General features: G+C 38.0%; 1 protein-coding gene across 3 annotated transcripts; it reads left to right on the top strand.

The window, feature by feature from the left end:
* LOC578806 (WD repeat-containing protein 7) lies at positions 1-27,053 on the top strand. 3 transcript variants are annotated; one of them, XM_030971931.1, is made up of 25 exons: positions 1-134; positions 1,516-1,700; positions 2,201-2,307; positions 2,629-2,707; positions 4,356-4,530; positions 4,862-4,929; positions 5,447-5,566; positions 11,856-12,001; positions 12,479-12,584; positions 13,212-13,401; positions 14,040-14,122; positions 14,714-14,885; positions 15,380-15,600; positions 16,285-16,480; positions 17,085-17,959; positions 18,241-18,419; positions 18,812-18,897; positions 19,312-19,430; positions 20,204-20,450; positions 20,957-21,157; positions 21,693-21,879; positions 22,291-22,561; positions 23,259-23,441; positions 23,880-23,984; positions 24,541-27,053. In XM_030971931.1, the coding sequence occupies exons 2-25, from the start codon at positions 1,542-1,544 to the stop codon at positions 24,724-24,726; spliced, it is 4,461 nt and encodes a 1,486-aa protein (XP_030827791.1). In that variant the 5' UTR covers positions 1-134; positions 1,516-1,541; the 3' UTR covers positions 24,727-27,053. The 3 variants fall into 3 exon arrangements, with proteins under 3 accessions (XP_030827791.1, XP_030827792.1, XP_030827790.1); XM_030971932.1 differs by having other exon boundaries at positions 5,444-5,566; positions 13,233-13,401; XM_030971930.1 differs by having other exon boundaries at positions 5,444-5,566.

The following is a 27,053-nucleotide window of genomic DNA, read 5'->3' as shown; positions in this document are numbered from 1 at the left end:
CTATAGGCCTATTGAGTATTGTGTATGACTGAGATCTTGACATTTAACGCTCGTCATACCAGTATGAAGACAACATTTGAGAGGGTGAACGATCGTAGATTTAGAGTATAGAACCTGCTCATAGATTATCAAATGTAAGTTGATTTTTTAAATCTTTATATGGGTAGTTATTCTTGTTTGTTAGAGCTAAAAACGCCCACTTTGGCAAAATACAGTGCACCAACGCGGGTTAGTGGGACCGGGGTTAAGGGTTCGACCTGAGGCTGACAGTGAATCAAATACAAAGACGAACGCAAGTCAAAGCAGCTAGCAGCAGGGTCAAACTCAAAGCAAAGTATACAGTTAGACGTAAGATCTTATTCGAGCCCTATTCCGTACTACATTTCGACCACTAGAATCTAGGCCTAAATGATTGATAATGAAATGAGATTGGTCTGTTGCCCAGGATCTGTTGTTCCTTGTGAGTTGTGTTGTGGCTTTAACCAAACTTATGGAGTGGACTAGCCTTAAGGGCTGTCTGGAAATGTTTTTTATGATATGGTATTCCAGAGAGCCTTAACCGGCTCCCATACCACCGCACGGAGAGGCAGGTAAACAAAACCTAAAATGTGTCCCAAACCACACTTTCCCACACCCGACCAATATTGGACAGTGGCCTTGATGAATTTTATGGGCACTGTCCAATATTGGTCGGGTGCAGGAAAGTGTGATTTGGGACATATCTTAGGTTTTGTTTACCTGCCTCTCCGTGCGGTGGTATGGGAGCCGGTTAAGGCTCTCTGGAATACCATATCATAAAAAACATTTCCAGAGAGCTCTTAAGGCTAGAGAGTAGAGTGGACATGATTATAATGAACTTACTTGCAATTTACATGACAAAAATGTTCACCGCTGCCGAGTGTTTGTGATATATTGTACAGGGTATTGGGTGTGTTTTGCATTTGCCAATTTGATGCTGACCTAACGACTATAGCAATTAGCTTAGTGGAATTTTTAGGTGCTCTTTTGGAATTGGCTGAATTCAGCGATGATAAAAGTGTGCATCTTTTTACACTCATTGCAAATAATAATAGTCGGTTCTTGTATAGAGCTCACCTCTGTCAGTGTCAGACACATTTGACACTCCTAGACTCTTCAATTATTACCCGGCTTTAGCATGGCTGCTAATAATATGGCGCTCTAGTATTTTACGGATTTAATTCCTGCCAGGTACAGTGTACCCATTTACCTCATCTTGCTTGAGCATATCAAAAAGAGATTGACTTCTTACCAAACGATTTAAGTTCTGCTGTGAGTATATGCACGCTGTGATCTTGATGGACCGAGACAAGAACAAGATAATGATTGTTGCATGATCCCAACTAGGTCTAGCTCTACTGAGTACTGATCACTAGCAAAATTTAGAGACTGAATCTTACCAGTATTGGGATCCATTGCTTTTTGTGTCAAATGGATGCGCTTCTCATCCAAAGTCCAATTATTTGAGTTTTCAATTGATGCAAATTATCTTTCCAGGGTGAGAGGATCCCGACCCGTTCAATATGACTTCAAGCGGGTTGGTCGTTCCCATCGTATTGTGGGGCAAGACAGCCCCTACTCACTGCATATCGGCCATTTTGGTGACCAGCGATCAGCAGACCATTATCACAGGGTGTCACGATGGTCAGGTCATCCTGTGGGACCTCAATGATAACATGAAGGTGAGATATACATGTACATGTAGACTGATCATGTACATGGTTACTTCTCAGTCGATTAAAGTTTTTACAAATGTGTTTAGACAATAAAAGTCTTCATTATCATCATCATCATTAGCAGTCTTCTCGGCCAATGTGAGTATTTTGACGTGGGACCTGCATTAGAATCAGCACCTGAGAGTTTGTAAAGTCTTAATCCATTAAAGTTCTCCAGTTGTCTTGGCTTTACTTTAATTTTGTTATACGGTATTTAGGGGGAGACTCTTCTAAGAAAAGAAAGACAATTTTGACTCTGAGTTGTTTCTGTATCTAAACAATTGTGTCCACATTGCAAAGTACTTGATTAAAAACTTTTGTCAATTAAAGTATGGCAGGTGGTAGGTTCCGTCTTCTTGGAAAATGTAAATAGGTCATTGAAAAATGGGACTTACAGGTACTTTCAGATGATGAGTTTTTACTACATCACTTTCATTCTAATCTTTTCCTGATGATGTTTTGTCTAGGTGGTACCACGGAATATGCTTTTTGGGCACTCCTCTTCCATCACGTGTTTGGCCAGAGCCAATGAAAATTGGGAATCTGCAAACTTTGTCAGTGCTGCAGAAAATGGGTAAGAATCTTGTCTGTATGTCTGTTTGTCCATCTGTCTATCCATTCATGCGTTTGTCTTTTTGCTTGTTTGTTTGTTTTATACTAGTTTGCGGCTATGCTCTACAAATATCTTCTCTTTTGTATTAGATCAAGAAGGTGAAGAATTAAAAACTGGTACACTTTCTTGTTTTTTCTTTCTTTCTTTTACTGTACCGATATTCCAGTAGTGGAAAGGATTTTTTAATAACAGAAATGGCAGAATATCCTGCTTTTTCATCACTGTGTAGACTTACAGTGATACTTTTAGTTTTATATGTATGTATTCCATCATATTTTACAGTGAAATTTTCCTGTGGGATGTTTCTGATGGCAGATGTATAGAACAAACCAAGGTCCCAGGAGTTCACCTCACAATGCATGTAAGTGTCGAGATGGTTATACAACGTCATCGGTACATTTATTATTGATACATGCAGGGTATTGCGTTTTTATTATTATGGTTGCATATAAAGCTTCAGTGCTTAAAAGCAATACTGGGTAATTTTAAAATTCTAACTCTTGTTAGTTGGAATGTGTTGATTGGAAACTTGGTGACTTGATTATAAAGAATAGTATTTGCAAAATATTAAGGAAAGGTAGAGTACACCAGGTAGTATATATCAACTGAAATAGTCAGCCATTAAATCTTGCAATCAAATTATCTGAAATGTTAATGCACATAATATTAATAAGACTAATTTATGTTTAGCTTGATACATCACAGATAAGTTTATATAGAATATTCATCTTTTTAATTACAAATAGTGTCCACTATCTCTTTTCTGAGTGTGTATATATATATATACAAATATACAATGACACTCGAGGATCTAGCTGAAACTATTCGCATCAAAGGAACATCAACTAGTACTATTGTACTAATGATGTTCCTGAGTGTGAATAGTTTTAGCTTGTTCCGAGAATGAGTCATTTTATATTTGTTTTATATCCCTTCCATCTGTATTATTCCTACACTTCTGTAATGACATGAACTTTATACTCACATTCACATCTTACATACAGATCTAAAAGAAATTAAAGAAAATTGCACCGCTCAAATGAAACATCTAAGGATGTAAATATGTTTAGCTGGCGCTATTGCATTAGTGTAGTGTAATTATCGCGCGCACAGCGCAAATTGCATGTGCTCGAGCGCCGTGACAGCCCGGTAGTTGGCCATGCGGCGCAGAGACATTGGAATCCTGTACGCTCACTGATGTCACGCATAGTCCGATTATTCCCTAGGGATAAAAGGAACTATGCGTGACGTCAGCAATAAAAAAAACTATTCCGATGTAGTCGGCAGGAAACGTCTTTTATATTAAAACTATTCTTTTTCTCGTTGTGTACACACCTAATGCAACATACTTATGATAAGGGATATAAATACAATTATAGTCATCAAGGTTGGATTGAATCTTTTGAGGTTGAGATATTATTGCCTTGATAAATTCACTGGGACAGTTCTTCATGGTTGACTTATCCTTTAAAGAGAAGATTGAATTCTGGTGAAGCTGAAAAAATATATTGCAAGTTTTCTTATTCTTTGTATGTCAGTTTGGAAGAATGCCATAACAGATATGTCTCCTGAAAAGGATTGCTCATAAAAAATAAAATATGACAAGTAATAGCTTTCCAATATTTGTATGTAGTCCTATATACCCTTTTCTGCGTGCAGTGCATTTGATCTTTAGCAAGATTGAGTATATTTCTTTGGTTTTTATCATTCCAAAACTTCACAATATATAGATCGATTGTTATGTACCTGGTAGGAATTTATTCCTTGAAATGCTAGAGCGCCGTATGGCAGCCGTGCTTAAGCCGGGGTAATAATCGGGAGCGCCAGGAGGGTCAAATCTGACTGACATGAGCGCTATACAAGAACCCATTATTATTATTATTATTATTATTATATTACACTATTAACCTTTTCCAATGCTTGCAGATATTTTCTTTCACAGTCTTATTGCGTGACCAATACTCGGCTTTATCAGACTGTAAACCAACCATACTATCATTTCTTCACAGCCTTACCAAGTAACACAGGGTTCAAGCAGAGAATGGCGTATCATCTGTCAGGGATACTATCCTGATATTCATGTCCTTGATGCTGGTAGTTTAGAACTTCTCTACACCCTCTCCTCTAAGGTAGCTCCCGATTGGATCTCTGCCCTCTGCGTCACTCGCCCCCTCAAACGACAAGGTAAATCATTGTCAAACTAGAAAAATTTGTGATTTTTTTTTTTTTTTTGTGTGTGTGTGCAAGTGGTCCAAATTTGTTTAAGTTTCATGGATTGGAAAGTTTCAAACAAGAGTCTTTGATTATTTGAGTAAGTTCCATGCTGCATGGTTTAACAGTAGTCTTGTGATTGCGACAAAAAGCTTTTTTTAATCGACTGTGCAGTGTTGCATCAATTGAGATTAAGAAGAGTCAAGAATCCCTAGCTCACTCCCAACAAGATGTCAGATGTTCGTAGCTTATTTTCTTTCCTTCCTAATTCGTACCTATTTTGAATTCATTTTGAATGGTGTAGAGGATGTCGTGATAGGGATTTCTACATCAGGAATGCTGAAGGTTTGGAACCTGACTGGCAATGATAAGGTGAGTTTCTTAGCTAGAACTTGAGATTCAATTGCATCCTTTCTATATGTGATGCAACATAGCTTTTAACAAGAGACAATCTGCAAAATGATTTTGAAGAAGTTGTCTTCCTCATTCCTATTTTTCAAGTGAGTTTTAAAGTGCATGCAAATTATCTGAATACAATATTTTTATGTTTGTTATATTGAGAAAGTACAGAAATCCTTATGCTGCAATATTATATCTTATTCTCTTAATTCAAAAGCATTAAGTAACATCATTTGTGTGTGTGAAAACACAAAATTGCAGAAGGTAAATTCCTTACAAGTTAATCTGTTTATTATTAAAGTAATCTTTTGTTTTTTTGTTCATTGTTTGTTCCTATGTTTATTTTCAGTCATTACTAAACTCTATCATTTGAAACTGTAGAATTGCTTGTTTTATTTTGTCTGTCATTTCGTTATCAAAGAGAACACCAATGTTTTGAATTAAAATTGTAAAAAATCCCATTTTACTTTCCAATTGTGGTATATAGCAGGACAGTGAGCCAAAAAATGAGGAGGAATGTAAGCAGCTCAGATGCAGGAATGCCAGGTCTCTAGCTGTATGCGCTTTCACTCTCAGAACAGTGCTCGTTGTGTGTAGTAAACAATGGCAGGTAAGTGCATATGTGCTGGCTATATGTTGTTCTCCAAGCCAATTCAGCACTTGTTACAGAGTATTAATCCGTTAAATACTAAAATCTATCACTCCTATAGACTTGATACTGGAACTACCTGGTTCCCATAGGCAATGCGTTAAGAATTGCTTCTCAACAGTATATTGATTTTTTTTAATTATATGTATTGAAATTCATAATCCCAACATGGTACACATTCAGGTGACTTCAGTTATGGACGTTAAAATATTGACATATTCTTAAGAACAAACAATTTCATTCAAAGTGGTCATTTCTTTTCATTGTTTCACATTTTTATTTGAGAATTTCCTGTCATTTGTGAATCATTGATTTGTATAAATCAATTTCACATTAGGAAACTTGTTCCTAATTGTTTTAGGGGAGCCTTCCAAAGTTGCGACTGTGCCCGGACGCGTCGGGGCGCGATGAATAGAACAGTGGCGTCCCAAGAGACGCATTGAGGCGCAAAGGGGCGCGAAGGGGCGCAATAGTCACCCTCACCTGATTCTTGCATATGAAAAGAAACCGTCTATTGTTAGTATAAACCCGCTCTATTCTTCTTGCGCCCTTTTGCGCCCCACCAGGCGATGGAAGATTATCTCTCCCGTCATTGTTCTCGCTCGTGATGCGCGGTACAGCTTAAACTTGATATACAGAAAGTATTTGTCGGCCAAAGCCTGTCTTCCCCTCCTCCGGTTTTCGTTCTGATAAACTTTCCATTGTTTGTAAAAAAAAATGATGTATTCTTCTCGCGTCGCGATCTATTCTTCTCGCGCCGTTTTGCGTCGTAACGGGCGGGGTATTACCTTTCCAATCATTGTGGCGAAGCTTTGCGATGTACATTACTACAGCACAGCATGAACTTCTCTGGTGGGATCGTCTTTGTTTTGGGGGGCAATCAACACACTCGTTCATCTTGATCAGAATACATTATGATTTATTTTTGTTGGGTTTAATACGCCTCCTTTTAATTTTTGTGACGACTGTATGAAATGTGAAATAAAGATGACTATGTACGATTAATGGTTGTTTAATTGCGAGCTTAATTGTCCCCAACAACAAAAAATAAAAGACGAATGATGTGAATGACTACATGTATGCGGTTATAGTCGGCAAATTGATTACTGTTTGGGTCGCTTGTGTATGTTTGTAATTTGAATGATTATCAACATATTTGTATAATTCCCATATCGCGATATGATTCTAGCGTCGTATAATGGACAAAGGAATTATCTTTCTCTCTCGTCATTCATATTCACGCTACGCGTTGCACATCGCCACAGCCTGAGCTTGGAAGAATTTATATTTTGTCAGTCTAATCCTTTTTTTTTCTCCTCCCATGACTTGGTTCTAATAAATTGAAGGTTTGCTTATTAGGGATAAGAAGGATAACATCAAACAAACGATTTACTCAAGATGACGCTCTTTTCATTTCACCTCGCTGTTTGATAAAGTAGAGTTTTACGGAGCGAATACAAAAGAAAAGTTCGCTCTAAGGCCAAATAAAAGTTTTTTTGTATTAGTGTCCTGTTTTTTCGAAAACTAGGAAGGAGGAGGCCCTCTCTTTTCTTTTCTTTTTCTTTCAAAATGGCCGCTCAAAATGGCCGCTCGGTACATTTTCCCTGACAGTCGGGCTATTTTTCAAAATGGCCGCCGACATCTTTTAACTTTTAAAAAAAATCAGTAATAGATCCATTTTAGTATTGTTTTTCATATTATTTCCCCAAAAATAAAAAATAGGAGGCGGCCCCCAAAAAGGAAGCAGGCGGGGACGCTAAACATGTATATTTTGTTAAGTGGCCTCAGGGAAAAAAAAAACATAAAATGCCGTGGCAGGATCTCACGCCCGAGATATGCCTTCGAAAATTGCCCGTCCAAAAGGCGTTTTAAATCATAATAATTCCATAGCTCTTTTTAAAAGTGGAATAAATAGAAAAAAGAGTCCGGGAACTATATCGAGATTATAAAACATGTGTGTCATGAAGATGTAAACAAAAAAGTGTAGCCTGATGGTGATAAAGTTGAGCAGCAATTGGAAATGCAATACAAAACATTAATCAGTTCATGATGATAATTAATCATTCGACACAACATTCGAATCATTTATTCGTAGATTTGTATAATTAAGTGGCGAAAGTGAAATTTTGAAATCTTAATGCACAGATACAAAAAACATACCAAACATGTTTTGATTCTAATTCTAAAAAAAAAAAACGGCAAATTTTAAACGATCTTTTTAAAAGGAGGGAGGCGCTATAGCCCAGTGGTAGAGCAGAGCAGCTCGTAACCGGGAGCTCCCTGGTTAGAAACCAAGTCGATATGCTATTGTAAGGCATAACTCAACATTACATTTCGTTCGGAGAGGATCTTAAACCCGCCGGTCCCCTGTTTGCCAAATTCAGAGCATACACATGCTTCATATATAGCAGTCAGGAAAAAAAAAAGCGAACGGTACAGGAAGCTACCTTTTATGGATAGGCCTAAATTGAAGGTTTGGCTTAACTAGGGAGAAGAAGGATAACATCAAACAATAGATCTACTCATGATGACGCTCTTTTCATTTCACCTCGCTGTAAGATAAAGTAGAGTTCTATGGAGCGAATACAAAAGAAAAGTTCGCTCTAAAGGTAAAAACATAGAATGCCGTGGCAGGATTTCACGCGACTATTGTTTGATCGCTATAATTGTCCGACTTGCTATATATTCTTGTTTAGCTACACATATGTGTGTGTGTGAGAGAGGGGCGCCGCGGCGAAGTGAACGGCCGGACCAAAATGGCAGAGGTCAATCAGGAGGGCTCCGCTCGCTAGTTATAAGGACCGCTAATTCATTGGACAACTATTCATGAAGACCGCTATTCGTAATTTGAGAACATGGTCATTATGTATAAGGGTCATGAATTCGTAATACGACATCCCCCCTCCCCAAAACTAAATAAATAAATAGAAAACATGAATAGATTAATAAACTTAACTAATGATACAATAACAAATAATGCCCGGTAATTGGGAATAGCCGCCTATGAGCGGAACAATGGGCGCAACAACTATTAGCTGCTCAAAGAGCTGTCTTTTGTCATTGCGTTGCAAAAACAGAGTGCTTTTAAAAGTTACATGTACTATAATATCCGTATGCTATATAACACCCAATGTGAACATGACGTGTTCAGGCCTTATAACTATATACAGTGCACGTTAAAACAAAAGACTTTACTAGCGCTAGCTAACAAATATGAAACGTCAAAACGTCACGAACATTGAAGATAACAAATTGTTAAGACAAATGACACCACCAATAAAGTTTCTTCGCGAAGAAATATTCGATCGAATTTCATGTTTGGAACAGATAGGCGATTTCGAATTGTTCAATCTACCGAAACGTTTTGATGATGCAGGCTCCCGACAATACGACTATCATTTGTGTAATATCTTTAATTTGCAGATGTTTGTTTGTTTTGTATGACATATTTATAAACGCCCTATAATCTTATTTCAAGCAGAATCTTTCAATCTCTTTGATTATAAGTATCATTTTTAAATCACGGGTATTTAAATACAATAGCTGATTTTGCGAAGATTTAGAGAACCTACGTTTCTATTCTTTAAATCGATCTTGCATGAGAAAGAACAGAGTGATGATATAGATATATGACCTATTTTGATCGGATGACAGAACAAAATAAATGTAATATGAAACAAATAATGTGTCAAAACATACAGAAGGAATACAATTATACATATCGTTTTTGTTTTGTTCGTGAAGAAATTAATATAATACAAGTAGTGAACACATTAATGAACAGAAATGAACAATCATAACAACGTCAACGCCTACACAACTTCGATATTTGGGAGGAAAATAACAATCAGAACAACAATCTAAATCAATGTCTTGTACGTAAAATAATAATAAAACATATCAGTAGCCAAAGTGAAAATTTTAGAGTCAAATCTTTCAAGACGAGAGCGGACACACACGCGGGGATTACATGAATAACTAATGCGTAGGAACGGGCGCGAAAGCTTTTCAAATTCACAAATTCACAATTCACAAAAAGCGCTTCGCCTTTAAGCGCACCCCTCCCCCCCCCCACCCCGAATGAGTGTTATGTAGGGTACGCATATGCATTTTCCCTCCTTTTGAAAACAGTCCCCTAAGTCATTTGTGTGTACTAGACGAGCCGGACTTTGGTGCGTGAAAAGTACCCCTTTACCAGACAGTAACAATGAGTCTCCAAACAATAGCCAGATTTGATATTCATATTGTGAGCATGTGCTTAGTTATATCGGGATTCCCTGGTTATATTGAAGACGTGGGTTAATATCTGTTTGCCCAGTATTTCTCGCTGATTGTTTGACCAACATTAAATTGCTATTGTCCAGCTGACTTTTCTAAAGGCTTTTCTACCCTCGGCGCTAAAGGGATTGCGGAAAATTTCAACACTATTTGTGTTTCTTGATGACCCAGTAGAAGAAGAATAAGGGCTACCCTGCCCCCCCCCCCCCCCCGAAAAAAAATGTCCCAAAACAACGCAATCATTATTAATTCCGTTTACTACTTGATACCAGCACGTGCATGATGGATCCCCCGGATGGATCCTTATTTAGACAGTGAGACAGTTCTGTTACGAGAAGCAATTCAACGAATTGCCATGGCTTGTATATGTTCTAGAACGCACTACGCTCTTTCGATAACACGTGGCCCCTATTCAGCACTACATATACGTATTTTAGTTATTCTTAACAATGACCTAGATCTAAAACTGGCCGCGGATGTAACCCCCCCCCCCTCCCTTCGTCGCAAAGAAATATTCGATAAAATTCTTTGACACAGAATGATAAACTAATTTCTTCTTGAGATATGTTTGGGGTGAAATTTCAAACATCATTTCCTGGTAACTCTTTTTTTTTTAATGCATGCTCTATTCTTACGATTTAGGCATAATTTACTATGTTGATTTGCAATTGATAATCTCCCTGGGAGTTTTGCGATATCCCCGATGATACGGGTACAGTGTATTTAACTTTCTTCGTAACATTAGTGTTTTGCAAAGAAAGAACATTCTGAAAATGAGCGTCTTCCTTCTAACGAAACATATTGATGATGTTCCCGACAATACGGATATCATTTGCATTAAAAAAATCGTAATACAGATAAAACGCTTTTTAAATCCAATTCAAGGAGAAACTATGACATTCTTGATTAAGTATCATTTTCAACATCACGGATTTTAAAATACGTTCTCTAATTTTAAGAAGATTCAAAGGATCTATGTATTGAAATAACAGACTGATGATATAATTATATGATTTATAATGATCATACGACAGAACTGTTTACAAGATGCAACAAAAATTGTTTAAAAAAAACAAGAAAATCGAAACATGCGATAACATCGCTATAAGGAAATATAAAATTACAATTAAAGTGTCAAAACATGCACGAGGAAAACAATGTCAGAGAGAGTGGGGTAAGTATAAAAATAAATTTGTTTTTTTCGTGAACAAATCAATTTGTATTAAAATTGATACAGTATATTGAACACAATCATGAACAGAACAGGAGGAGATGAAAAAATGAACAATCATGCCAACGTTAACGCCTACAGATTTCCGATTTCGAGAGGAAAATAAACAATCAGAACAAACATTGTAACCAATGTCATGTACGTAAAATAATATTAAAACAAATCAGTAGCCAAAGTAATGCTTTTCAGAGTCAAATCTCGCAAGACGAGAGCGACACACAAGCGGGCACTACATGAATAACTAATGCGCCGGACCGGGCGCGAAAGGGCGCGAAAGCTATTCAAAGTTTAAGCTCCCATTCACAAATGTCAAGTGCTTCACCGGGGCGCGCCCCGGCGGGGTAATTTCGTAACAATGAGACTCCAAACAATAGCCAGATTTTAATGAGCTGGCAACCAACTGAAGTCCTCTCCTATCCGACGCAAAAAGGCGCTAATGGGCGCATAAAGGCGCCTCCTTTGTTCTCATATCCTGCTCTGCGCCCCGACGCGTCGCAACACAGTCGCAACTTTGGAAGGCTCCCCTTAGAGAGTGTTATAGATTTTCATTTGACAGCTAAAACAAGAAAGGTGATTTAATTCTTTACTGGCTTGTACAAGTGCGACATTCAGCTTTTGTCTCTCATACTGCGAACATGTAGCATATATTCTGAAATCAATATATCACTCCAGGCTTTTGATCCATGAGCTAAATATGTCACAACCTTGACACATTGACTCTTGTGCTCGGACACCATACAGATTTGTGATGCGGGCGATTTCTCCCAGCTATGCGTCCAGTACTGTGAGAAGGGTCAGCATTGGTCTGGTGGTGATTTCATTGCTGCTGACCGCGTCCTGGTATGGAGTAACCAAGGCAAAGGTTACCTCTATCAGCTACCATCCAAGTATGCATTTTTTATTCACTTGAATGTATAATTCCATATTGTTTTCTCAGGGTTGAAGTATTGTTTTTGTATATTCTCAAGCTAACCATTTCCACTTTTTTGTTGTGTAACTCTCTAAGTCTCCATGATTAATGGAGTATTGTTAGGAAGATAACTATCCCAGTGATGTTGAAAAGGATGCAGACGCATGTTAAAGAAAGTTATTTTTAATAGAAAGATATATTATTATATGAAATACAAAAGGCTTGTAAAAGTCATGGAGTTCCTGACTGACCTAAAGGTTTATAATTATCATTGCAGCATGAGCTAAATTCAAGGATTTTGTTTCAGAATCTGAGACAAAGTTACAGGTCCCTTTAAAGTCATTTGGGTGATTTTCTTTTTTTTTGCAATACAATTTGTATCAGGCTTGATCCAGGCAAATCATTAAATAATATAGTTATGACCATAATGAGCTAAAATGTCTTTTAATTTTAGCTGCATCCCTGAGAGTGATGATTTCCGAAGTAACATCGGTCAGAACCAGAACATTCCTAGCGCCAAACCCTTTCTCTACTGTATCCTTGAAGCACCCATGCACAAGGTATTTGGCACTCAAAAGTATTGATTGAATGATTTATTATGTATTTAATTTATTCATGTATTTATTTCTATATTCTTTTAATCATTAATATTTGTTTATTTGTTTATTTATTCAGTCATTCATTTCATTAATTTAATTTATTGATTATCATATCTTATTCATGTATTTATTTATTTATCATATTTTATTGCGGAGGTGAGCTTTACCATCATACATGTATGCCTTCTTGGATTAATGTAATGGTACTAATGATATATATAATGTTTGTGTCAAGTCATGTTCAAGACACTGTGGTATTGCTCTTAATATCATTAGGAATTCAGGTAGTGTGTTTTTACATATGTTTGATTAATTTAAGTACATGTACTACACACACATTGATATTTAACCTGAAATATGAAATGAACTGTGATTATTGACAAAAATCCCGATTATGGCTTTTTCTTTTTATTTCTCTATCTTTAATTTTAGTATTATCAGAACATCATATTATCTTTTGTATTTTTTGTTTTACTTTGTTTCCATCTATTCAGTGCAAATTGCAATATTTGATATTAAAGATAACACACTTATTCCTAAACTGAAAAGACACAGGTTCCTCAAAGCTCATGAATTATTTCTCACTAGAATATACATTCTTCTACTCAGCCACTCTCTTGCTCTCCTGCAATGACGTTCTTCTACGGTCGACGTGGCCCATTCTACAAGCTGTTTGCATGTGGGGATTCCTCAGGAAGGGTTACTGTGTGGAAGGTACCCGAGGTATCGGACAAAGAGCTCAGCTATCTCAAACAAGAAGAGTTTGATACACTACCAGGTAGATTGAATGTTCTTCAGTCATATTCAGCTTATTGATGTTCCTGTTTATACCAAACTAGAACTTATTCTAATCAAAAGAACCATGATACCAGGGAAGTGTTTCACAATGCCTTTTGACAAATGGCAAAAATTAGTGACAAATCTGCTGATTACCAATCAGAAGCAAGGATTTCAATAGCTTATTAAAAAAAAACTGTCATTTGTCACTGATGACAAGTTTTGTGAAATGGGGCCCTAGTATGGCTTAACTCCGAGCCTTAGTGTGTTTTCATGTATCCTTGTCTTTCCAAGGAGAAATAGAACAATAACAATTAAACATCTTCCGTACCCAGGGTGGCCTCATCAGTTATTGTAAACTGCAAACTTGGTGTCTCCTTGTTGATTTCATGGTCAGTGTATCTGAACTGTTTAATTACCTGTACATGATGGGTATAAATGGTATGTAAAAACATGGGTAGAACCTTATCATCACTTAAAAGACAAAATAATTGACTTGGGGAGGTGGACAGTTGGTGCACCATGAATCACTAGAGTAATTTAAACCAGGGTTAGCTTAGTCTGCTTGTATGAATAGGGTCATAGAGTATATTCATTACAGCAGTCACATATTTGATATTTCATATGATTTTTATACAGTGATGCCCCCAACAGCAAGCAACAGCCTCAAATCAACGTGGGAATCTTGTAGTCCCAAACCTAGCGGTATCATAGACCAACTGGTAAGAATAGAACTGTGTCATATAAATTCAATTCCTATCTGTAACATGTAACAATATATTGAAAGTATAATCTACAGCAAATGCTGAAAATGTGAAGCCGTATATATTATTATGAGGGAATAAAGAAGACCAGAAATGGTTATTTTACAAAAACATGAAAATAAAATAATCCACCTGTTGATCTACAAAAGATTGTAGATGTTATGACTTTTGAAACGGTACTTCAGTAAATGTTGTTGTAATTTACTTTGGGGTGGAGGGAAGGGAGGAGGTGTTAATATTCTACAGTTGCATATGCAAATGAGATAGGACATTGCTCCAGGATTTATTTCGTTAAAAAATATAAAGGTGGGCCGGCTGGAGCTGTGCCTTGGTATTTAGGTATTGAGGGTGAGACATACATGGTGTTTGTTCCAGGGTTGAAATGAGGAAATCAACGAGTGCTAAAATTGAATGCAGAGCGATTTGTTTCCAGTGCATACATCATGCCTCTATTGGTTAGTTTTAATTAGTCGACGCCTAAACTGTATAAGATATGTCATACCCTTTCCACTTTAATACATGTTTGCACATCTGAACTTGTTTTGCCAGAATGTATCCAGTGATGGTACACAGGAGAAACAGCTTGTGGTAACGTCCAGTGTGTACATCCCTAGTCAGGGTTGGATAGTATGCGGAAGACAAGATGGCAGCATCGCAATCGTACCGGCCGTACAGACGGCCATCGCACAGCTACTCGAAGGTCCTCATACTGCACGGAGAGGTAGGTATTTGATGATCCTCATTCAGAATAGAGAGGAAGCCAGTAACATGTGTTTTTAAGAAGTTGATATTATATGTTGATAATTTTTCACTGGGCTTGGCATTCGCACGTGCCCACGATTTATGGGGGCTCACAATGTCAGAAGGGACCCCAAAATTAAAAAAATTCTCATGCACATAGACTCTCAAAATTACACATTTCACTCCAGACCAGTTAGTATGAAGCCCTGGTTAACAGTAATTTTGAAAGAAAAAAAATTCATTGAATAAAAGTTACCTGGTAAAGGTGATTTTGCTTTTCTGATGCTTGGTTTTTATGTTTACTTGTGTTTTTGTATCCAAGGCACTCCTTGGAGGCAAAAACACAAAAACAATTACCCTAGCTTACATTTCAGTGCCAAATCATAGGATCTACTGTACTCATTTGGAGGACATGCTTTAATAGTCCTATTGTAGTCCATCCACTCAGCTCATTTTAAGCTCATATCCTTCCAGGCTGGCCGCCCCATCGGATCCTACGAGGTCACCAAGGCAAGGTGACCTGCCTGATGTACCCCCATCAGGAGAATAGCCGCTATGACCCCTCCTACTTGGTGTCGGGCGGAGTGGACTTCACCATCACCCTCTGGGATATATTCGCTGGTAGCATGATGCATACCTTCTGTGTCCATGGAGGAGAACTCACAAGGATTGTCATCCCACCTGCATCATGCAATGTGAGAACAACATTTTTTCCTTCTCCTATTTCACCAACTCCCACTATGAACATGATGGACAAAGAATTTGTCACATGCATATTCACCTGTTCTACACATTTTTACATAATAGCAGTGAAGGGATATTCCTTTGTCTACCACAGCAAATGTTGAGGGTAGAATGAGGAACTGTATATTTTGTCCTCTTTCTTTGTCCGTCATGTTCATAGTGTTCACAGATGTTTGTGTGTTTCTTTTTACAGACTCTTCTTTAATACTTGAATACGAGACTTTATAGTAAAAGAATCTATTAACAGGGTTTGGGCTCCCCACTTGTGCAGGATTGTGAATATTATGAAGCGCAAGACTCTAGGTCCCCCAAATGGAGAGTCGATTGAAGAGTAAATATGATTCTAGGCCGATTGGGGGAATTATTATGTCGTAGAAATATAAGATTATGGTGAGACTTTCTTTCATTTTCTTTACAACACTCAAGTTAGTGCTCAAGGCCATTTAAAAGCTGTTTTTAGACTAGCTTCACTTTTAAGCTTAAAAAATAAATATCATGGTATGTGTGATATTCTATGAGTCACCTCGATTACCATCAAATTGGAATTAACCTTCAAGTGCATTGTGATTAACCATTCTCAACAAAATCGTCTGTGTGTAACAATTGATGTTTGTTTCTTTCCTACTTCCCTCCAGGCTCGAGTGCTGACATGCGTTTGCACCGTAGCCAGCGATCACTCGGTGGCTCTGCTGAGCCTACGAGATAGGAAGTGCATGCTTCTGGCCAGTCGACACCTGTTCCCCATCAGGCACATTAAGTGGCGACCGGCAGAAGACTTCCTCATTGTTGGACTGGAAGACAACAGCGTGTTTGTCTGGCAGATGGAGACAGGTATGGAAACTGTTGTTAGAACAGATTGTTGATCTATGTGGAAAAAGATCTGAGAGAAATGAGAAAAAGTATTAGAGAAAATTTATCAGAGATTGTTATGCATGAGAAAGAGGTATGAAAGTTGTCAGAATATCAATCCTTCAGAGAGTGTTGATGACTACTTGGTTTAAAATAGAAAACAGGTTACTAACTCTGAGGGGCTTCTCTATTGATTAGAATAGACCAGTTCACGGTTAGCATATGTTCCAAATGACCCCGAATATCCACAGATCTTCAAAACATGAAGAGTTCCCACTTTGTACATTTTTTAATAATTATTTCTACAGCGATGGAGGTGCTACATTTATAAACAGCCTTTGTTTCCCCTTTTCAAAGAATAATTCCACCTGTCATGGAGTGCACTGCTTGTGCATAAATTAATAATGATTACATAACTTTCATGAGCACGTACCCAGTATTTTGTCTCTGTGTATTTCACAATTTGGTCTGCAATGGTCTTTATCCGCTCATGCTCAGACTGCAACTATGAACTGGCTTATTGCTTTGAGGAAACCAAATGTATTGGATCCTAAAATGCTTTTTTTAATTTTTTTTTTTCAATCAGGTCACTTGGACAGAGTAGCTGAAGGTAGTACTGCAGAAGACATGCTTGAGGCTTGTGATGCTGTAGGAGAGACAACAGAGATGATGCTGACTCCAGCCCAAAGCATCGCCCAGGCCTTCCGTCGTCGCTCCCTGACGGCCATTAGGAACGCAGCCCACCGTACCCTCCTTGCTGCTGCCCAAGGCTCCATGCTCAATGTAGCTAGCGGAGGAGACATAGCAGACAAGGACCCCAATCATGCCCTCACCATCCAGGCCATCAAGTCCAACGTCAAAGATCCAGACTTTCATGTGCTGTTCTTCGATGCTGAGAACCTCATTGTCCAGCTCTTGACAGACAAGAACCTGATCCCAGGGATTATCAACAAGGGCGCGCAGGGGGAGCTGGCAAAGATGGCTGCCCACGCTGCCAAGGCAGGATCAGGACAATCACCAAAGCTGTCTCAAAAGTTTGTTGGTTTCATCTCAGAGCAGATCAAGAAGCAAATAGGGGACAGCGACTCAGATTCAGATGAGCTGGGTCCATTGCGTCCGCCAAGGGCATCGCAGTCTAAGGGTGGAGCCAAGCGCAGGGGACCTAAGCATTTGACCCTGGACTCTAATCACCTCACACTAGACATTGCACAACTCTTCATGTCTTGCCTCCATGCTTGGGGCTTGGACCCATCTTTGGATGAGATTTGCAAAGATAAGCTGGGGCTGCTGAAGCCGTTCTGCCCAGTTTCGTTTGGTCTGCTGTCCCATGGTGCCCACATGTCTCTCATGCTTCCTGGATGGCACCATTTGATGGCACAGGAAGTCACTCCAGCTCACTCACCAGACCCCAGTACAATGTCTGCCAAAGAAGCCCTGGAACTCAAGAAGAGAAGCCAGCAGGTAAAAATGCCTCTATCTTTGTCAAAGTATGTCGAAGTTGCTGCTTATATATATATTTTTTTTTAATTCTTGTGAAGGAATATAATGACTTTAGGATAGTGAGTTCACTACTTATTTGATTGCTGCCCTGCTCTGGGTTTTACATGTACTGTTGGCTGATTGTACTCTCTCTCTCTCTCTCTCTCTCTCTCATTCTGTGCTCATCTCATTGTTGCATACCAGTCATATCTTTTATTCTCTCAATCAATGTTTTCTCTTGCCTCCTCCCTCCCTCCCTCCAGGAGCTACAATCTATTGCTAATGAGGCACCCAAGCCTGGCTACCTAGGTCATTGGGAGTTATCACGGGCAGTCACCACTCAGCATCTTCTCTCAGTCATCTCAGTGGCTAACACCCTCATGGGAATGAACAATGCAAGCTTCGTCATGCTCTCACACCTACGCAAAGCCAAGCCAAAGAGGTAAGAAACTTTAAATGTCTGAACATTTTGAAAAGTCCATGCATTGTTCCCTGAAGATTTCTGCAGCTAATTTGGATATGAAAAGGAATAGATACAAATGCATCGTTTGCTGTACAAATATTTCATGCTTTCACTCAAAGTTGTCTTGTGACAGAATATGCATACAATAACAAAGCGATTATGATGAAGAAATCATGTTGATCTTTCTAGAGATACCTATTTCTATCAAATGATACTTGGAAGAGAAAAAAAATAATAGAATAGTCTTATCTAGAAAAGAAAATATGCATGTTGCACAGCATTGCAGTGTGTGTGTAATAAAAATGTTTCATTATTTCATAGGGCTTCCTATAGCTTTCACTCTATTTTTTGATTTGTTCATATTTGTGTAGATCCTCCAGCAAGGGCAAAGATTCAACAGATAATGGAACTGATGATTTAGCAGACCTCACTCCAGAACAAGCACAAATCAAACAAGGTGAGATTTTGCAGTTTCTTTACCCTTTAAATATTATTAAGAGCAGTAGATATCAAATGTAATAGTAAAGATGTAAGGGTTGTAATAACAGAAAAAATCCTCCCCCCCCCCCCCCCCCCCGGGAAAAATTTTTTTAATTAATTAATTAATTAATTTAAAAATAAATAAATAAATTTTAAAAAAAATTGTGGGATTATAAAGGAGGTGGTAAATCTGTGAAATTCACTTTAAATTTTAAAAACAAGTAATTTATTCATGTTTAAAAGAAGTAAATTCTTTTTTTCACCCATGAGTTTAAAGTTACACAGTTTGGATTGGTTTTCTTTAAATCAGAATCTGCTGCCTCATACTTCCTTTAGATTGATCCTCTAGATTGATAATAACATGTTTGTTTTGTGATTATATCCGGTATAGGATGGAGTCTTTTGGCTGCCTTGCACTGTGTTTTGCTACCTGACCTGCTAGGCAGTGTTCATTACAAACCTCCATACTTGGAGATGCTGGCAAGGAGATGGCAAGATAGATGTCTAGAGGTAAGACTACATCAGGGTTTCTATCTTCATCAAAGCCCTTCTTACATTTAAGACTATAATAATAATAATAATATTATTTAGCTTTTGTATAGTGTTTAATATAAATGTCTCTAAGCGCTTTACAGATATACTATTACCCCGGTCATTGCATTCCAGCCAGGCGTTACTTTGAGTTTAAAAACTGTTTGACCAACAATGACGGTCGCATCCTACCGGGTACCCATTTAACACCTGGGTGGAGAGTAGCAAGTGCAGGTTAATATCTTGCCAAAGGATATTAGTGTTGTGTCGGGATTCGAACCCTCGACCTTCTCATCTCCCGTCGAGCGCCTTAAAATACTTGACCACGACACTCCCGATGACATTGAAAAATTACAAATTCAAACTTATCGTGTCAAGGCACATGTTAGGGCAGTTTAATATCTTACTGATATCAAGTCCCCTAATGCCATGGTTACTCAATGGACTGTGAAAGTAATCATGATTTAGTTTTCTCTAGAGAAGTCAAGTAAGAAATATTTTATTAATAGTTACAGTTTTCAGTATTCAATATTTTAATTTAGAATTTAAGATGTCTCTTTCTACTTTGTACACAATTGACGTAGTAAATAGTAAAACGTGTAGAATCTTTGGATCCAGGAATTAGTTCTTGTAATTCGATAAAAGCAAGCTGTTAGGAAAATCATGTGCATAATTACAAAAATTAATTGATATAGGGATTTCTGTAAGGTTCTGAAATTTTCAATGGCACAATTTACTTTTTTTCACTGCAGGTGAGAGCAGCTAGTCAAGCATTGCTGCTGGCAGAGCTCCAGCGCATTGGCACAGACGGGAGGGAAGAAGTGATCAACCAGTGGGCACCCCACCTCCCGCACTACGTGGACTCGTCCGTCAGTCTAACTGCCCCTGTGCAGAGTGGGCAGAGTCCATTAGCAGGAGGAGGGGTGGTCAGGGATGGTCACTTTGATACAGGGAGCAGTGATAGCTCAGAGATGGAGAATGAAGAGGAAATCCTTTCTGGTGAGAATCTCTTCCTTTTCCATGATTACTACTGGCTGCACTTGGGGCTTTAAAAGCAAAAACTGATAAAATAAAACACTCCTCATTTTTTTAAATATTCTGATTCAATAGAAATAATATACAGTATTCATATTGATAGATGATTCACACATGTTATTTTATGAAATTCCCACCAGTACTCTTGATTGTTAATCTGTGTGAGTATATCATTCACAACTCCTTTCCTTTGGGATTCCCTTCCATACTCATAATTTGATTATCAAATTAAACATTTGTTATCCATTCTTTAAATATTTTGGTAGTGGTCTACATGTTTTCTATACTACAAGCCAACATACTTTTTGGGGGGTTATTGTTTTATTTTTTGAGGCTAAGGATGCCAATTGTAAAGCCCTCTTTTATCATCTTAACATATAACTCATTTGCTTGAACAGACTTATGAATGATAAACTTTTAATTATGGGTAATTTTACAAAGCAAAGTGCTATATTCTTTTATCTCTCCAGGTGATTCTCCGATTAGGAAAGTCTCCTCATCGTTTGAGTCGCGTAGGAAGCAAGCTACAGCCATCGTAATGCTGGGTGTGATTGGAGCTCAGTTTGGTGCTGAGATCCAACCCAGCCGACAGAGGGCGCCAAGCAATACTAGCAATCGACCTATCCAGCAGGGCTTCGGTCTGAGCGACTACTCCCTGGCAAGACATACAGGTAATGCCGGAAAGCAAGGAATGGACTCTGATATTTCTTGATTTCCTAGATCTATAACTTATTTCAGATGTCTTTGGAGTGCCTATGTCTTACTTCTTTCTTTTATTTTTTTTATACCTGTCCCTTGCTGGATTGAAAAATGAAACATCTACAGATTCAGAAAGCATTGTGCTATGTTTTGAAGTAACCAGTCACCAGGGACCACATTATATTTCCATTACTGGGCAGCTAGTGTTTGTGTTTGTGTTTTGAGTTTCAGCTCAAGGTCTGGCTACCCAGTGTGAAGCTATTGACGTGAGGGAAAGGGGTTTTACTTTATATACCGGTAATAATAATAATAATAGTGAACATTTATAATGCGCCATGTCTGTCACAAATGACATTCTTGGCGCAGTTGTGTGAAAATTGTATATTTGTGGGCATCAAGTGATTCAATAAAGAAAGTAAAATACACATAAGTTAAAGTTTAACATACCTCAGGATGAACTACGAACCTTACATTGATGTCTTTCTTGTTTCTTTGTATGTATGTCAGCTCAAGCCCTTGCATTCCTGCTGTTGCAACCGCCCAGTGTGAAGCTCCCTGCCCACACCCCCATCCGTAGGGCAGGGATTGACCTGATGGGAAGGGGTTTTACCGTCTGGGAACCCTTCATTGATGTATCAGCTGTCCTGCTTGGACTCCTAGAGTTATGTTGTGACCCTACCCTATACTCTGCGTGGTTAGTAGTATGGAATGTTAAATCCAAGTTTTTTGTCAAGTTTCTTGAATGTTGAAAGAGAGTAATTTTTGCTATAAGAAGGCATGTAACAAGGTTTTCATGTTTTGATGATAGTCTGTAGTAGTATGGAATGGAATTTGGATTGGTGCAGAATAGACACAAAGGAATGATAAATGTAGAGATGTGTTTTTGGTAGCAATTCTCCTTGAATTTCTTAAGGTATATCTCCACATGCTGATAAAAGGTGTATTCTCATAGGTGAGAATACAAAAGATTATCTTCTTCGTTATTCAAAATAAACTAATCCTCATTTGGATTGAAACCAACAGATTTTAAATCCCTTATTTTGTGGACATTTTGTCGAGTTCTACCAAAATTTTCAACTCATTGAATTTTATGTTATCTATCCAGTATTTACAGTGGTCTCCCAATCACCCCAGCCGCCGACTCCTGCCGTAGCGCCCACCACGCCCTGTCTCTGATCGCCACAGCCCGCCCAGCAACCTTCATCACCACCATGGCCAAGGAGGTGGCTCGTCACCAGGCATTGGCTTCCAATGCCCAGGTCCCGGCCAGCGTGCTCAACACTAGCCCGCTGCAGAAGGCCAAGGCTGAGATCCTACGCATCGTCGAGCTCCTCATTGAGAAGATGCAGAATGACGTCTCGGATCTACTTGTGGAGGTGGGTCTTAGGGTTGGTGATTGTAAAAGGTCAACAAAGATTTTGTGAATGGTAGAGGTGTCATTGGCTGGTTAGGTCACTGAGACTGGCATTAAAAATAATAGGGTTCAAATCCCTGCCATGGCCATGATATCCTCTTTGGAGACATTAATCTGCATTTACCACGTTCAAATCAAGTGAGGTAAATGGGGTATGTAGCAAGAAGATATTCCTTTAAAGCGTGTCTGTACTAGTGTGAACAGGAGGGATTATACCACCCAGCGAGATCACTGACAGGTGGCTATCTCATCAACTCAGCTCTCAATTAACATAAGAAAAAGAGGATCATGGGGGCCGATTAAGCATTGTTTTCTATACAGAGGGAGCAAGTAACTACAATTAATACCATGGGCCTTTAAATGCTTGACCACCTTATAATAATTGCTGCCTGATTCAAGCTGGGGGTATTTCAACTTATGCACTTTGGAATAGTTTAACTGGATTGATAGCGCAATATAAGTGTGTTATATTGTAATTTCATCATTACCCAGTAGTCCTTTTAAGTAACAACAAGATGTATGACAAATATGATGCATTGATATATCATATAAACATTACCTTAATAGGCTTTTTAATTTTGTTCAATAGTGTAGTTAGCACATCAAATTAATTTCTGTTCAATGTTGCACTCTTCACTTTTTGATTTGCTGATGGGTAGGTTGTGGACATTGTGGTGTTCTCGCTGGACACTAATCAGGTGAAGTCCAAGGGGTTGATGGAGGTGTTCCCGTCCATCTGCCGCTTCAACATGCTGAGCTACTGTCACAGCAGCAAGAGGCTGGCCGTGGGTGCCAAGACTGGAGCTATCACCATGCATGATCTCAAGAGTGGCAAAACACAGGTGAGACAATGAGGCACAGAGAAAGAAATGAGATAGGGATGGAGGGAGGGATAAAGAAAGAGAAGGGAGGGAGAGAGAGAGGGAGAGAGAGAGATAGAGAGAGGCAGTGAAAGTAAGTAGTTTATTATGCTCCACATTCTCAAGTATTTAGATGTAAGGATAAAATATTAGTCATCTGTTTTTATTTCATATCAATAATTGGAATGGAAATTCTATACACTAGGTGTGTGGATATCAGGCTTTAGGGCATGCTTGGCAGTATATTTAAAAGAATTAATCTCCCACATTGAAAAAAAATGATTACTATGTCACAGTGAGAGTTTCCTCTTTCAGGACACATAAGTTAATTTCTTTCACTTGATTGATATGTCCGTACTCCCCAACTCTTGTAAGTCGTGAACTCATGGAAAAAAGATATTGTGTCTTTCCCATACTAAGGTATTGTCTGGTCACCAGACAGCTGTGACCGCCCTATCCTTCTCAACCGATGGCAAGCACCTGGCATCCTATTCGTTTGGTGACACAAAGCTCTGCTTCTGGCAGGTAAGTTAGAATGATGCACTAAGCATCGTATGACTGTTAAAGACCTTGTGGTTCTGTGGCTGGCATTAGGGCATTGGCAGGGGAATTCCCTACTAGAATCTAGTTGGAACTAGTAGGATTGCCTTCCTGACAGACACACAATGCTTTAATGTTAGTACAGCTATTGTTGTGGTACCAAGATATTTTAGAAGGAAAATTTGTGGGAAAGAAACATGCTATTTTTACTACTTCAGTTGTTTTGTTTGTTTAATTATGTATATTATGGTTTGCTTATTTAGGGTTGTGAGCATGATGACCATCTAGGACTTGTACATTGCAAGCAACTCAATCAAAAAGACTTCCTAGAAAATGAACTTAAGGGCTATTTCACTAGCCTCATTGAAATATACCTCCATTACAATCTCATATGTCATACTCTGAACATAATTTCTGTTGGGAAACCAGTCAGGAATTTCTCTTGTAGATTGTTATAGAGTCCGTGTTATCCTGTCAAGCATAATTGTTCCTGATCTGTTACAAATGCTGAGATTATTTTGATTCCTTTGTTATCGTGCAGTCTGGAGCATCACTGCTGGGAGGGATGATCAGTTCATCAACCAAGTGTGTCAAGTGCTATATGACCAAACCCTTCAACTGTACCTCCACCGCTAACCAGCTTAGACAGGTCTCGGTCACCTGGCCACACAGCAAGGCCATCATCCTGAGATACCTGGATGGCACCATGGATAAGTTCTCACTCTAGAATCATAATGTTCTTAAAGACTACTTGGACAGATCTCTGTCACATGGCTACATAGCAAGGCTATCATTCTGAGATACCTGGATGGCACCATGGATAAGTTCTCACTCTAGAATCATAACGTTCTTAAAGACTACTCGGACAGATCTCTGTCACCTGGCCACACAGCAAGGCCATCATTCTGAGATACCTGGATGGCACCATGGATAAGTTCTCACTCTAGAATCATAACGTTCTTAAAGACTACTTGGACAGATCTCTGTCACATGGCTACATAGCAAGGCTATCATTCTGAGATACCTGGATGGCACCATGGATAAGTTCACACTCTAGAATCATAATGTTCTTAAAGACTACTCGGACAGATCTCTGTCACATGGCTACATAGCAAGGCTATCATTCTGAGATACCTGGATGGCACCATGGATAAGTTCACACTCTAGAATCATAATGTTCTTAAAGACTACTTGGACAGATCTCTGTCACATGGCTACATAGCAAGGCCATCATTCTGAGATACCTGGATGGCACCATGGATAAGTTCACACTCTTAATTACGACGTTCTGAACATAATAACATGAGGACTTATTATCATGAGGCTATGTAACAGTTTTGCAGAAGAAGTCATTGTAGATTACTCATTTGTAATATTAGAAGTCAACTCCTCTCTATTCGTTGAGAAATTTGTGAATATTCCGTCGCATCCATGTAGAGTGTAATTATGTTATACATTGTATACTGCAGACATTCCTCCCCCCCCCCCCCCCCCCCCATCTTCATTCCTTATGTATGCATATCATAAATGTTTGTTGTTATGTATACCGGTATTGATGTCAAACTTCACCAAAAACGCTTCATCTAAATTTCGCTGAAGAGGATTAAATATCATGATCCATGATATAAATGGATGGAGTTATCATACAGCGCATTTTTCCATAAAAAAAGGTCTAAATATGCTTCATCATGAATCTCGTTGTGAATTATTCTGGTAACTATATATTTCATGACTCCCAGGAAAGCTTATTAGGTAGATTGTATCTGTTACCCCACTGTCAATAATGGACAATAATGGATGGTTATATTGTAATCATAGCTGCATATGTTATTGCAAAGATACTGATTTTATGTCTTGATGTTCATATCCTCCTCAGTATTAGCATCAATCCAAAGGGTTAGGATGTTTTATGGATAAACATATTCAAAAAGTGGATTTCACATTGTTGACAAAGTTATCCAATATGATTTTGTAGAGGATTGCATCGCGGACAACTTTTATATGATCTGCTTTTTGTGTTAAAAAAACAAGGTATTTCATGACTTTCCAGTCAATTATACATTAAATGTTATTCATTATTAATGACTTTAGTGATATATATATATATATAAACTCTAATAACAAGTAAACCCTGTGGAGTAACCTTTTTTCCTTATGATGTTTTTAATCAAAAATGATATAGCTCCCTCTGCAGTCAACTGAATGTCAGTCAGAGAGTCAGTATTTTAGTAATGGTGGTGATGTATTACATTCTTTCTTAAGAAAGGTTCATCAAAGTGTAAAACTGAGCTTCTGGAATGTTATAGAGTTAAGGAATTGTCAAGAAAGAGGAATAAATGTAGAATTTGGTGTAGGATTATGAATAATTTTTAATTTTTTTTAAATACATGTACTATTTTGTTGATCGGTAACATTGTGGACTGTATTTAAAAATATTCTTTATAGATCTGTTCCTCAAATTATCATACAACTCAAGCTTTTATTAATCATTTGCCAAATACTGCATTATATTTACCATATGTAAATCATGCTAGTCATAAATATGCTCATTGATTTTGAATTTAACCTTCTTTCAAACAGGTGAAATATTATGCTGTTATGGGGTATCCACAGTGCTGATATAATGTATTTACTTGGTATTAAGATAAAGAAATGTAGCTTTAATATATATATATATATATATATATATATATATATATATATATATACGTAACAAGTAAGAACATTAGCATCGATTGGACTTCTGAAGAAAAACAAATGAAAGAGAGAAACAGTATCTTTGTGTTTATATCCTTAATTACACACTTCAATATTCATATGTCTAATGATATAAAACAAGCAGTACTTGAGTTTATTTGGTTGATTACTAATCAAGGATTAGTTTTATGTCTTGGACAGTGGAAGGAATATAAATCTTTTGTCTTAGCTATCATTGTTTATTATGGGAAAACCATTAACATATAGTGCAATTTTGTATTGAAGATGTACATGTGAATGTTGTGTATATGAAAAGTATATTAATAAATGTACAGTGCTATATATTACCCTCCAAAA

Source organism: Strongylocentrotus purpuratus, unplaced genomic scaffold (genome assembly GCF_000002235.5).
Source record: "Strongylocentrotus purpuratus isolate Spur 01 unplaced genomic scaffold, Spur_5.0 spur5_scaffold_6, whole genome shotgun sequence".
In the NCBI taxonomy this organism is placed as follows: Eukaryota; Metazoa; Echinodermata; class Echinoidea; order Camarodonta; family Strongylocentrotidae; genus Strongylocentrotus; species Strongylocentrotus purpuratus.
This window is presented reverse-complemented; position numbering and strand designations above follow the sequence as displayed.

What these genes read in the sequence shown, in the direction of transcription:
- LOC578806 (XM_030971930.1), top strand. Translation starts at nt 1,542, where the DNA reads ATGACTTCAAGCGGGTTGGTCGTTCCCATCGTATTGTGGGGCAAGACA. An exon ending in ACCTCAATGATAACATGAAG is followed by an intron (nt 1,701 to 2,200) that starts GTGAGATATACA and finishes TGTTTTGTCTAG; the next exon opens with GTGGTACCACGGAATATGCT. An exon ending in ACAAGCACAAATCAAACAAG is followed by an intron (nt 18,898 to 19,311) that starts GTGAGATTTTGC and finishes TATCCGGTATAG; the next exon opens with GATGGAGTCTTTTGGCTGCC.